The 14908-nt window shown below is 43.5% G+C and overlaps 1 protein-coding gene across 8 annotated transcripts in view; it reads right to left on the reverse strand.

Annotated features, from left to right (window-relative positions):
* Positions 1–14908, reverse strand: part of STXBP5 (syntaxin binding protein 5) — a 557868-nt gene that overhangs the window by 93270 nt on the left and 449690 nt on the right. For all 8 annotated transcript variants that reach the window (XM_068231993.1, XM_068231992.1, XM_068231991.1 and 5 more), the window contains one exon: positions 13764–13918. In XM_068231993.1, the coding sequence (XP_068088094.1) occupies positions 13764–13918 (155 nt within the window). The remainder of the gene's footprint in view (positions 1–13763; positions 13919–14908) is intronic.

A 14908-nucleotide genomic window follows, 5' to 3' on the forward strand; every position in this document is an offset into this window, starting at 1 on the left:
CCCTCCAGAATCTAGAAATGAATTGGACTCCCCTATCAGACACTATGTTTTCCGGAATGCCATGCAGCCGGAAAATGTGGATGATGAACAGGTCGGCCAATTCCTGAGCCGAGGGGAGTCCTTTCAAGGGCACGAAATGGGCCATCTTGCTGAAGCGGTCGACTACCACCCAAATGACCGACATGCCTTCAGACCTGGGGAGCTCACCCACGAAATCCATGGACAAGTGGGTCCATGGCTCACTCGGGGCGGGCAAAGGCTGTAAGGTACCGACAGGTGCCAGCCGGGAGGGTTTACTCTTAGCACATACTGCGCATTCCCTAACAAATTCCCTGCAATCAACAGACAGGGAAGGCCACCAGGCACACCTGGCTACAAGATCCTGTGTTCTGGCAACTCCAGGATGTCCAGCATTTTTATGTGCGTGGAACATTTCAAGGATCTGAAGACGAAAGGGCAAGGGAATAAACATGACCCCTTCAGGCTTCCCTTCCGGGATGTCCTGCTGGAAGGGGCTCAACGTCTCCTTCCAGTCTTCCCAAGTATCAATTGCAGCCAGCACCAATTTTCGCGGAACAATCGTCTCAGGGACGGAGGCCTGTGCTGTTTCTGGCTCAAAGCACCTGGATAGCGCATCTGCCTTAGTATTCTTACTGCCCGGGGTGTACGTAATCACGAATGTGAACCTTGAAAAAAACAGGGACCATCGAGCCTGACGAGGGATTAACCTCTTAGCCCCCTCGATGTATTCCAGATTCTTGTGGTCGGTAAAAACCGTGATAGTATGCTCCGCTCCTTCTAACCAATGACGCCATTCTTCAAAGGCTAGTTTAATGGCTAAGAGTTCCCTGTTGCCTATATCGTAGTTTCTCTCTGCTGGAGAGAATCTCCGAGAAAAATAGGCACATGGGTGCAATCTACCCTGTAAACCTGAACGTTGAGACAGCACAGCCCCCACCCCGACTTCTGAGGCGTCTACCTCAACAATAAAAGGGAAGGAAGTGTCTACGTGTCTTAGTATGGGTGCTGTGCAGAACAGCTCCTTCAAGGTCGAAAATGCCTGTAGGGCCTCAGGCGACCAGTGAGTAGTATCCGCCCCTTTCCTAGTGAGACTGGTGAGAGGTGCAATAACGGTGGAGTACCCCTTTATGAACCTCCTATAATAGTTTGCAAAACCCAGAAAACGTTGCAACGACTTTAACCCCACCGGCTGAGGCCACTCCAGAACAGCGGATACCTTGGCAGGGTCCATAGACAGGCCCGAGGTGGAGATTATGTACCCCAGAAAGGCGACAGATGTAACTTCAAAAATACATTTTTCCAACTTGGCGTACAGCAGATTTTGTCTCAACTTGTTTAGCACAAATCTGACATGGACCCTGTGCTCGGAGAGGTTGTTGGAGTAAATTAGTATATCGTCAAGGTATACAAGCACAAACCTACCAAACACCTCCCTGAATACCTCGTTAATCAATTCCTGGAAGACGGCTGGCGCATTGCACAACCCGAAGGGCATCACTAAGTACTCGTAATGCCCATCGGGTGTGTTGAAGGCCGTCTTCCATTCATCGCCCTCTCTAATGCGGATCAGGTTGTATGCACCCCTCAGATCCAATTTTGAAAAGATCTTAGCGTCTGTGACCTGCGTGAATAAATCATCTATTAATGGCAACGGATAACGATTCTTCACCGTGATTTTATTTAGGCCCCGATAATCGATGCAAGGTCGAAGACCTCCGTCTTTTTTCTTAACAAAAAAGAAACCGGCCCCTGCAGGCGAGCGGGAGGGGCGAATGAACCCCTTGGCCAGATTGTCACGGATGTACTCCTGCATAGCCACCTTCTCTGGTCCAGACAAATTATACAGGTGACCCCTAGGGGGCATACAACCGGCACGGAGATCGATGGGGCAATCGAAAGGGCGATGAGGAGGTAACCTATCAGCAGCCCTGGGACAGAATACATCCGAGAACTCGGAGTATTGCTCGGGAACACCCTCCACATGTACCTTGGTCTGACCTAATACCACTTTTCCTAGGCACTGTTGGGAACAGAAGTCTGACCAACTGGTTAATTGTCCTGTCGCCCAATTGATCTGTGGCGAATGAAGCTGCAGCCAAGGCATACCTAGGACAATGGTGGAGGTGGTCATATGTAACACAAAAAAACGTAAACTCTCCCTATGCAGTACCCCAGTAATGACTTCCACCTCTGGTGTCTGGGACAGCGGACGGTCCCTTTGTAACGGGGAGTCGTCCACGGCAGTAACCTGGATAGGTGGTTTTACTGGGGTGAGAGGAATGTCCAACTTCTCTGCAAATTCGGAACTCATGAAGTTAGCCGCGGAGCCTGAATCAATAAAGGCCTCTGTGGCTTCAGATTTGTCCCCCCATGTAATCGTACAGGGGAGGAGCAATCGTCTTTCTTTCAGGGGTGCGAGCTGGGCGCCTAGGGTGTCACCCCTTATCACTCCTAGGCGGTAGCGTTTCCCGGCTTATCCTTATTAGGCTTAATGAGACAGTCTCGTACCCTATGCCCCCCTTCACCACAGTATAAACATAGTTGTTCCGACAATCTCCGTCTTCTCTCCACTTGGGTCAATTTAGACCGACCGATCTGCATCGGCTCAGGTGGAGGCAAGACCGGAGATGATGAGACAGAAGGAGACGGAGTTACTAGGGGTGCAGCGGGAGGCACTGTGTAAGAGGTCGGCCTAAGCCGATGACTGCCCCTAGTCTGTCTCTGATGGCGTAGCCTACGGTCGATTCGAATGGCCGATGAGATGGCCTCGTCGACTGTTTTGGGTTCGGGTTGGCTTAACATTAGGTCGGAGACCTCATCTGACAACCCAGACAGGAAGTAATCTAACAGGGCATAAGTGCCAAACCTGGCCGTAACTGACCACCTACAAATTCGGCCGCGTAATCCTCAACTGGACCCCTGCCTTGCCGTAAAAGTTTGAGCTTCCGCTCAGAGGATGCAGCAAGGTCAGGGTCGTCGTAGATTACGGCCATGGCCTTAAAAAATTCCTCTACCGAGGTCAGAGCAGTATCGGTAGAAGGCAGGTTGTATGCCCATGACTGGGAGTCACCAGACAGCAAAGTTTTAATAAAGGTGACCCGTTGGGTCTCAGTCCCCGAGGATCGGGGTCTCAACTCGAAATACGATAACACTCTACTCCTGAAATTCCGGAAGTCAGACTTGTGGCCGGAAAATTTATCAGGTACAGGCATACGTATGTCAGTACTAGGAGGGGATCGCACTGAATCAACTGACGTCTGGAGGGTTTGCACAGAGCCTGACAGGACATCAATCATAGTCTTGTGGCTACCCAGCACTTGGTTGATGTTTTCCACCGAAGTGGCAAGTGCGCCCAGACGGTCAGTATGTGCGTCCATTTGCATTTTTTGGGTCTGGCGTTCTGTAACGATCGGTGGGCGCAGAGAGTATCTGATTACCGGTGATCTGCAGTATCGCCGGAAATACAGATATATACCAGATTATAAGTGATCTGCAGTCTCACCGATAATCCGATATACAAACTAACCTCTGTTCGCCTGAGTAGAGTGTAGTGTTTTGGTGTAACAGTAACACTAGGAGGCCTAGGCCTCAGTGCAGCAAGGAGAACTGCACGGATTCCTTCCGCAGACCTGAGCTCTCCAAGACGGGAGGAGTCAGACTGACAGTAGGAAGGAAAGTCCGAGAGTGACACTCAGGAAGAAGTGTCACTAACAGGACTGGGAACCGCCTCCAATCGTGAGGTCGGTTCTCGAGGTCAGACAAGCCAGGTCGTACACACACGGACAGATAAAGTACAAATACAGTAGGCAAAGGCGGAGTCAAAGTACAGGCAGGGTTCGGCAACCGGGTATCAGATATATCGGGGTACAAAATCAGGAGGCAGAAACAGAGTCTAGGAACGAGCCGAGGTTCGGCAACAGAGTATCAGAAATATCGAGGTACAAGGTCAGAGTTCAGGAGGATAGTCGAGGCAGGCAAAAGTCATAACATATAATCACAATCAAACTAGTACTTTAGCTATCAAATATCTAGCTAAGTGTAGGATTACAGCTCCAGCTGGTCCCGGCACACTTCAGGATCTGACTACGGATCTGGGTGCTCCCACGTATGTGATCGCACGCCAGACAAAGAGCAAGTGAACAACCAGCAATACATATACTCTAGGACCTTTCCAGGACCTCCCTAATTGCTGGTCCAATGAGAGCAGTGGAATTTGTCAGCTGACCCAGCTGGTCAGCCGACACCCTTCTAACTGCTATTTAAACTCTGCCTTTCTGCTCGCGCGCGTGTAAGTCTGAATCTTGGTGGACTATCAGTCCCAGCCACACCAGTACTGTCATGCAATGTATCTAGTGCGGGGGCCGCCTCTGATGCGGATTCCGCCGCACTGCCTATGCGGCATGCAGCGTTTTTTCCGCGTTGTGACGCCATGCTGGACGCGGAAACAGCCGCCTCACCTTGAGAGATGGCGGCATTTCCGCGTTTCCTTACAGTGTGCTGATCACCCCTTCCAGTTGCTAGGCAACATGAACAACATAGGAAATCCCATCATGCTTTGCACAGCATCAGGAAAAAAAGCCCAGGCTGAGTAGATTTTTAGTCCGGAGGTTCACTTTAAGGCTGAGTTTAAACAAACATAAAGATGGAAAAATGAAAGCCTACTAGTACAGTGTACAGCTTATTCCCCAGGAAAACAGCTGCGAGCCATCACATGACGACTGTTTTTAAGCTTAATTTACCATAAGTTAGCTCAAAATATTTTGGGTTACTATAACACTAAGCAAATAGAGGTGCTGTGTGCAGTTGCATATGCTGTACAATACCTTGAGTTATTTTTTAGATTCATATTTTCGAAAAATAAATATTTTGGCAGCTATTCCCACAAATGGGAAACATATATGTGTTGTACACAGAATGATTCAGAGTAGAATAATGCATTTATAAAATCCCATTCTACTACACATACTACATACCAATACATGGCGTATTCCCATGACAAAGTAAGAAGTTTTTTACGTTTTAACACATTTAGATATATTCCGCACAGGTGGCATACATATACTGCATGCATTTTTAAGGAAGAATATGCAGACCCAAGTATGTGAAACACTGCTGTGACTTGCCAACTCTACCTATATATACATTACATCTTATATGGTGATTCAGTTCATCCAACAGAATTCTGTAATGAAGTGACAACGCTATTCCCTGTTAGTCTGTGGGAGTAATTACTGAAGCCTATTACACGGATTTCCTATAACATCAATGAAAAAGAAGCAACCAAAGACATCAGCACATTACAAAGAATCTAGGGAACGAAGCATGACAAAGGCCTGCAAAAGCAAATTAGTACAAAATGTTTTAAGGTACACCAAAGGACAACAGAAAGACAAAAGCTACACTTATGATTGTATATTATGAAAGTTAAAATAATCTAGGCAACACAAAGCAATCACCTGATGAAAAATGACACACACAGAAATTATCTTGTGTAAAACTGCATGTGATGAGCACCCAGTTTCAAATATTTAGAGCCCAAGTTGACAGCAAGAAAATGTGCAGTATATGTTAAAAAGATTGCACCACATCAAGCACATTTTTTTATACATCTGGGACAGCTTCTATATTGCCAGACGTGTTGATGATGCACTAAAACTGTCACCATCATCAAGTAATTATGAAAAACAGACTGGTTTAACAAAAATAGGTTGATCCTAGAAAACATATATGCGGCTGTTGGCTTCATATACGAGAGTAAAAAAACAAAAAAAAAAAAAAAAAAGAAAACTGTACTGATTACATTTGATGTCGAAAAGGCCTTTGATAGAATTTTACTTTTACTTATTCAGAGCTCTAGAAAAATGTGGCCTTAGCAAGAACTTTATAGAGAGAATTAAAAGGTTATATTTGAAAACCAACTCTTGTGTGTGAGGCTGAACAGCTGCTTCGCAGAAGAGTTTGTGCTGGGTAACGAAAACAAAGTTCAGCAGAGATGCCCATTATGCCCCATCCTCTTTAATTTACACTTGGAACCACTTATTCACCAAATTCAGAAGGAAACTATAGAAGGTCTTCCAATAAAAGGATTAGATTTGAAATATTAGATTACACAGATGACATCTTGCTGACCATGACAAAACCTGAGATTTCCGTAAAATAAAAAACCAAAAATATTACAATACAAATTACTACATACTCAAACTTTAAGATTAATAAAGAGAAAACTATAATGTTAAACATAGAATGTTCGCAAGAAACTATCCAAAAAAACAACTGAATATATCAGTGAATAAAGGGCCAGTAAGATATCTGGGGATAAAACTCTGTAGTAATAATGTAGACCTATATGCTAGAAACTACCCAAAATTAACCTTAGACTGCAAAAAGAGCTTGAGAGGAGGGGATCACCCTTTTTTTCAACGTGTTAGATATGATAGAAATAATGAAATTTCAAATTTTACCAAAGCTTTTATTTTTAATGAATGATTTGCCAGTCACGCCATCATGGCAAGATAAGTGGAAAACCGACTTGGGCACTAAATTGGATGAAACAAAACGGGAACAAATATTTTAAAAAATCTGGAAAATGACCTTATAGAAGTCAAACAATATTACAATACAATATATCCTTTTAATGAATCATTAAAACTCAACTTTTAATAAAATTATTAAAAAAGAAAAGAAATGAGTGTTCGGCTGATTTTTTCTCTCATATGAATTTGCAAGTGATGCAGGGCCAGCCGTTTCAGTAAGTACTGGGTCAGACCGTTATCCCAGGTCTCCTTACATCACGGGATAAAGATATAAAAATTAAATTTTTATATCTTCATCTTGTGATGTAAGGGGACCTGGGATAACGGTCTGACCCAGTACTTATTGAAACGGCTGGCCCTGCATCACTTGCAAGTTCATATGAGAGAAAAAAAATCAGCCGAACACTCATTTCTTTTCTTTTTTAATGATTTATTAAAAGTTAAGTTTTAATGATTCAGTAAAAGGATATATTGTATTGTAATGTTAATGGCTCAGGTTCTGTGATCTGAGAAGTCTGCAAATATTAAAATACTAAATCTTGGCCAGATAGCATTTAACACCTGTCTGAGAGGCTAGATTCTTAATTTCTGGTAATGAGATATGCTGGAGATGAGGAAAGGACAGGGGGACAGAAATCCACATGTGGTGGAGCTGCCCAATAATTAGAACATATTGGCTGACATCTAAGCCTTTTTGGCAGAAGAAAGGCCAAATAAAAAATTTGCACTATTACCACTAGGAACAACATTTTTGGATTTAACAGAAATTGAGGACAACAAGATAGGATTAATATTGGATTACTAATAGAGATAGTTACCCTGATTGCCAGAAAAATGATCACTCAAAACTGGAAAAAAAACTCGGTCCCTATCTGTGAGAGAATACTAGGTGGTAGAAGAAAAAGTGACTAATTACATGCTATCAAAGAATAATTGGATGCAACAAAAAAAATACAGTGGTTTGCAAAAGTATTCGGCCCCCTTTAAGTTTTCCACATTTTTTTTATATTACTGCCACAAACATGAATCAATTTTATTGGAATTCCACGTGAAAGAATAACACAAAGTAGTGTACACGTAATAAGTGGAACGAAAATCATACATGATTCCAAACATTTAAAAAAAAAAATAACTGCAAAGTGGGGTGTGCGTAATTATTCAGACCCCGGAGTCAATACTTTGTAGAACCACATTTTGCTGCAATTACAGCTGCCAGTCTTTTAGGGTATGTCTCTACCAGCTTTGCACATCTAGAGACTGAAATCCTTGCCCATTCTTCTTTGCAAAACAGCTCCAGCTCAGTCAGATTAGATGGACAGTGTTTGTGAACAGCAGTTTTCAGATCTTGCCCCAGATTCTCGATTGCTTTTCCAGAGTCACCATGGGCCTCTTTACTGCATTTCTGATCAGCGCGCTCCTTGTTCGGCCTGTGAGTTTAGGTGGACGGCCTTGTCTTGGTAGGTTTACAGTTGTGCCATCTCTTCCATTTCTGAATGATCGCTTGAACAGTGCTCCTTGGGATGTTCATGGCTTTGGAAATCTTTTTGTAGCCTAAGTCTGCTTTAAATGTCTCAATAACTTTATCCCTGACCCATCTGGTGTGTTCTTTGGACTTCATGGTGTTGTTGCTCCCAATATTCTCTTAGACAACCTCTGAAGCCATCACAGAGCAGCTGTATTTGTACTGACATTAGATTACACACAGGTGCACTCTATTTAGTCACTAGCACTCATCAGGCAGTGTCCATGGGCAACTGACTGCACTTAGACCAAAGGGGGCTGAATAATTACGCACACCCCACTTTGCAGTTATTTGTTTGTAAAAAATGTTTGGAATCATGCATGATTTTCGTTCCACTTCTCACATATACACCACTTTGTATTGGTCTTTCACGTGGCATGCCAATAAAATTGATTCATGTGGCAGTAATATGACACAATGAGGAAAACTTCAAGGGGGCCGAATACTTTTGCAAACCACTGTATATGGTTCAATTTATTGAATGGGAATAGCTGAGTGAAGTGAAAAGGAAAAGGGGACAGGGTGAAAGAGGATGGGTATAAACAAGTAAAGTATGCATGTCAGATGAGATATGGATACAAGGTATAAATACAAAGTATAAATTAAAACTGTACAAAACCCTGACATAATATTCAATAAAAACATGTTTTCCTACTTTTTATATGCCATACGGTTAGCATATTTGCTTTTGTGCATAAGTATTATTCATTTAGAAATTATACGTTTCTAAAGTACACTTATTTTACTCTGAGAGCTGACTTTGCATTTTATTTATAACTGCTTTATTCATCCTCTAACTTAATCAGAAAGCATTTATGCTTGTCTGACTTTGTTCAGGTGACCCTGCAGTGTGAGAGAATGCTTTGTTTACATTTCTCACTTGAAACAATTAAACACAAGATAACATTATGTAAAATTCAGAGGTGGCCAGCTCTGCTGGCAGGGAAGCTTCTAAAGCCCGTTTTAACCCTTTGAATGCAGTTCTAGTAAAAAAAAAAAAAAATGCTGGTTGTATATAATATGCTGTAAATCTATTAGAGCAAAGTAGAAATGCTGGGTTTCATTCCGCTTTAAGATAGATGTACAATACATGGCTTGTTATGAAGGAAAACAAAGGATTGGGGATAACAAATCCCCTGCTCCTCTCTTTAGTTTTTGGTTATGGCTTCTCAATGAAGCCACAGTATCTAGAGAATAATGAGACAGATAATGAGACAAAGTGGAGAACCAAAAAAAAAAAAAAAAAAAAAGCAGTGCATCACATCATTGCATTAATTTTGGTGACACCCCCTCCCCAAAACCTTAAAAACGTTTGCACTGCCATCGACTACCATTGCTTCGTGTACCGCGCAGCAATAAAATGCAGCCTCTACGCTAGCCGGACCACTTCTGTTGCATGACGTCGCACCACGGGTACTGTGGCATGTTTCATACTCATTAATGGCCACAGTGACTATCTACATTGGGGGAAAGTACCCTGAGTCAACCACACGCAATGCAGTGAGTATGAAAGGGGCCTCACAGGATCCAAAATATAAAAGCAGAGAAAACCACTATTACACAAAAAAAACACTGTCAAAAGGCAAAACTACAAAGAGTGAGGCAATCGGCAATTACAGGAAATTACAGAAATACAGTAACTTCAGGGAGGTACATAAGACACAAGGCTAGGGTGAAAGTGTAACAAGAAGCACTGGATTCTGGGCAAGGCAGAGAACAGGAACAGCAGCACAAAGAAGCTGCCTGCAACAAGAAGAGTGCACAGTGAAAATCCGTTGAATGTATACCAGGGCAAGCTGCCTGACTACAACATTTATTTATATTTGACAAAGGTGCTTGGCCCAGCTACAGATCTGCACTGTACCTACTCCTACCCATCGCCTGATGAAGCAGGGTCATACCTGCGACACGCGTTGGATTTTCCCCTGTAGTATGTAAATAAATTTGTTCTGCTAAACTTTGTTGGCATATCTTGTGTCTGGAGGAGGTAAGTCCACCACTGCCTCCACAAATTTTAAACTTTTTAGACTTTTTTATGCTTCTGGCTCCTCTGTATCCCTGTTACGACAGCTATTTGTCTGCCCTGACCTTGACCTGTGACTTTAACAAGCTTGGTCTATCTGTATCTGCTACCTCCTGAAATGTCTACACATCACTGAGTCTGCTACCTCCTGAAATGTCTACACATCACTGAGTCTCCTGTTCTCTCTGTCTCCAGTGGGGCAATTACAGGGAACATGACGAATAGCAGCAAAGTAGTCTACAGCACATTAGGTCCCAATGATCCTTGTGGGATGGTCTGCTAAAAAACAGTAGCTACTTAGATTCTGAGGCCTGGGAGAACCTGAGTCTCCCACTGAGGGCAGTTAGCAGTGTCCGCCCAACACATACTGTAAATAAAACTGCAAAAAAAAACTAGTGGGTCATGTTTACTGCATAACATGCTAATAAATCTGACTTGCATGAAAGTTTAATATTAACTGTATGCGACTTGGAATCAGGCCAGTCAGAAGAACTTTATGATAATTTTTACTGGTACAATTCCAAGCCGCATACAATTTGCATGAAATTGTAATGCAAATTTGAAATATTACTATCCTGTTAACCATCTCTATTGGTGATTTGAGAGCGCCTTCTCAGTTTCCAGTAGAATGACAGCAGGCATCAAGGTTATAGAAGTATGGCAGAAGTCATTTCTGGTCTCCTACAAAATGTTTATGTTCAATCCTAGTGATAGGGGATACAAAATCTCTCGTGGAAAACTGCACTAACCCTGGGAGGAAATTACATTCTACTAAGCAGAGTGTTTAGCTGCTGATTAACCATTACTAATTGATCCACAACTGTCTGCTTTGATTGGATCAGTGTCTTTGAATTCCTGTTTCAGTGAAACTTACTTGACAAGAGAATGATTTGCTCATCATTATACACTTCCAGTCAGTAGTCAGAACACAGTGGCAGTAAAAGCAATCTTTGGGCTTAAAGAGACACTGAAGCGAACTCATTTTGCCTATTTTACCTTATAATTCACTTAAGTGCTCTAATGCCAAGTAATCCGCCGTGTCCCCGCCGCTAAACGAGCGCTGCAGAGCCCCCAAAACCCTCCGCAAATATCCACGACCACCTTGGTCCTGGATTTTGCTGCGCTGAGGGGCAGAGCTTCCAGCTGTAGCTCTACCCCTCCTGACGTCAATCGCTGCACGGATCGCCGCCTCTCCCCGCCCCTCTCTGTGAAGGAAGAGTGAGAGGGGCGGGGAGAGGCGGCGATCCACCGCGATTGACGTCAGGAGGGGCAGAGCTGAAGCTGAAAGCTCTGCCCCTTCCAGGAAATGCCAGACAGATTGCCCCCCCGGGGATTTGGGTGCTCTGCAGCGCTCGTTTAGCTGCAGGGATGTGGCGGATTACTTGGCATTAGAGCACTGAAGCGAACTATAAGGTAAAATAGGCAAAATTAATTAGCTTCAGTGTCTCTTTAACTGCTTGCCGACCGCGTCACGCCGATGGGCGTGGCCGCGGCGGCAGCCCCAGGACCAGCTAACGCCGATTGGCGTAAAGTCCTGCGGCAGCAGTTTGCAGGAGATCGCGTGCAGGCTGCAGAAGCCTATGACAGCCGATCGCCGTGATTGGCCGGCAGGGGGGAGGGAGGGGATTTGGCAAAAAATAAAGAAATACCAAGAAACATTACTAAAATAAATAAATATTTATTTAAAAAAAATAAACACATGGGAAGGGGCGATCAGACCCCACCAACAGAGAGCTCTGTTGGTGGGGAGAAAAGGGGGGGTCACTTGTGTGCAGAGTTGTACAGCCCTGCAGCTTGGCCTTAAAGCTGCAGTGGCCAATTAAGCAGGAAATAGCCTGGTCACTAGGGGGGTTTAACACCATGGTCCTCAAGAGGTTAAGTGCTCTCTATGTATCAGGCTGACTTCCACTGATTTAAATGATTGGATTAAATGTGAAATTGTTGCAGAATCCATAGCAGGCTGCCAAGAAAAAAAGTGGATATACTATTTGCTGCTGAATTTGTTTTCATGTTCAGTTGGATGTTTAGAGCAGTGTTTGCCAACCCTGTCCTCAAGGCCCACCAACAGTGCCCATTTTGTGGAAGTCCACAATGGTAGTTAATCAGCTCTGCTGAGACACTAATTACCCCACCTGTGCATGTTTATGATTTTTTGCAAAACATGTACTGTTGATGGGCCTTGAAGATAGACTATTGGAACCACCTTATACAAATTCTATAAATTAGGCATCCTTGGAATATCCTCAGATTTAAGGTCTCTTAAGTATTGCTCTCAACTGTACTTCCTTCCATAACAAGCCTATTTGACTGTTATTTTATTTATTTTTTTACTTCAATTTGTATTGATTCAATTTTTTTTACTCTTTTTGAAATTATTATCAACATCGAACAACAAGATATTGAAAGCAACAACAAAGCTATTGAAAAAAAGAAACATATAGGAGAGTAGCAGACCTCCATAATGAAAAGGGGAAAAAAAGCAAGAAAAAAAAATGAACCCTGTCAGTTTGTATGTTGTGCAAGTAACTTATCTAGCCAGGTCCAGGGGATCTATCTGGGCACTATTTATTTAGAGTTATTGATTGACTTTATAGGGTTGAGGGCTATCCAGAAGGACTAATTGCTCCAAACTTGGAGAAATTTACTCGGGACATTCGATCTTGCTGACATGATCAGGTAAATGTAATGAATCTTTCAGACTAGTTCCTCCTGTGTTGGGGATAAAGATCTCCAGTACCTGGCCAGAAGAGAAGCAGAAGCATTACAGACATGTGATATAAATGCTTTCTCAGTCTTAGAAATGTCCTCAACTTTCTGATGAAATAGTGTGGTCCACGGACGGGGGGGGGGGGGGGGGGGGGGGACGACACAACATCGAGAACTGACAATACTAGATTGAGGGCCCTTTCGCACTGCATTGTGACAATTTACCGGTAGTGCAATGAAAGTGTATGAGTTCTTTCATATTACCTGCGGTGCGCTAGAAGTGCTCAATCTACTGTGCTTCCAAAACTACGTTAGCGCACGAATCTGCGTCGACGTGCAGTGGATCGGAACTAATGCAAGTCTATGGTGATGTGTCAGTCAGTGTAAAAACTCGCCACAGGTTTTACGCGTTGCGCATGCACGGAAGTGTATTTCTGCAAGGGAGCCTCACTTCTTGCTTGGCCAGATGCCAGACAAGAAATACCACATAGTAACGTGATATTCCCCAAAGGCCTGCTTCTGGCGGTGCGGCATCCGCAACGTGCAGTGTAAAGCCGGCCTCAAGGTCTCTCTCCAAAAGTTTTGTACATACGCACAGTCCCAACAGCAGTGCAGCTGGTCTGTGTGTGGTAACTACAGCCCAGGAAACACGATTCATTTGGCATGATCTTCCATTCATATAGTTTGCTTGGTGTCCTGCACCAGTCGTATAATATATTATATGACCATTGTCTTTGTTATTAATGGAGGACTTAGCAGAAAATATATCTTCCCACATATTTGGGTCTCAGAGAGTAATCTGCCTTGCCATTTAACCATGGAAGGGGTGAGATCAGCCTAAAAATATTAGGACTATAGTATGACAGCAATAATATCCTACTAGGCCAGGATCTTTTTGTTTTTCTAAACTATCAAGTTGCTGCTTCTTTTCCTTTCTTTTTCTCACAAAATGACTTACCATTGGGGTAGGGAGTTTCACAAAGTGTAAGAAAGTCCACAATTTGATAATCCATTTCTAAAACAGCTGTGCTTTTTCCATGCATGACTGTTAGACAGGGTCTTCTTCCCACAGTGTCATAAGCCAAACCACCTGACAGAATAATGAAGGGTTCCCTGAAAAAAAAAATCACACAATGATACGTTTCTTCATAACTAACCATATGCATAGGTATTTTCAAAAACCTGAATGTGATCGTACATATAAAATGGACAGCCCCCAACTGGTGGATATCAGTTGTTCGCTATAGACTAGTGTTAATTAGTTGTACACAGCCAAGTCAGTTTTTGAGTGATGCGGTATCCCCCATTCCTTAGGGCTAGTTCACAGTGCTCAGCTGCGTTGCAGAATAATTCTGCATGTTAGCTCACTGCCCATACACTGCTATGGGCCTTTACCACAGTACGGTTTTGTAACTGATCGCAATATTCTAACTTGCTGCATGCAGGCTTTGCATTAAAGTCTATGTCTAGTCTCCACTGCAGTTCACACTCCAAACGTGTTAGTTATGCAACTAACCACTGTGAATTCAGCCTAAAAGAAGAAAGGTCCAAGAGTAGAAGTCAGTTGGCACAATCAGTGTAGTAAAAGCTCTTTATTGTGGTCACTATGACAACAACTCACACATACAGATAAATACACACGAATACTACATGGCAGTGCCCCAAGTCACCTAAGGAAAGTGTAGCAATGCCGGAAACGTGTAATGGTGTTGGAGGCACGCAGGCGTTAGGACCTGCTCACCCTGCCAAAACCCAGAAGTCCTGTCCAACCGGACACCAGCGCTGGTGGCTATGGCGGTGAGAGAAGGGAAGTTCAGCACGGTGAGAAGGAATGGAGTCCATTCCATGCAGAATCTTTTGATATGTTTCTTTACTGCCCAACTAAGACTGGTCCCCAGCTTGAAGTGGGACAAACATGCATGTAGGCTGCATCTCCCATCAGTCCACAAAACCAGGGAAGACCTGTCTACTTGGCCATAAGCCTCCCGTGTTTGCACACTGTCTTTTTGCATAATTAGTCATTTTAACGGTTACACAAGTGTATGGATATCACCACACTATACTGCCCAAGGCAGCATCTTTCTCCTAAAACCTCTACAGACA

Source organism: Hyperolius riggenbachi, chromosome 4 (assembly GCF_040937935.1).
Source record: "Hyperolius riggenbachi isolate aHypRig1 chromosome 4, aHypRig1.pri, whole genome shotgun sequence".
Taxonomy (NCBI): Eukaryota; Metazoa; Chordata; class Amphibia; order Anura; family Hyperoliidae; genus Hyperolius; species Hyperolius riggenbachi.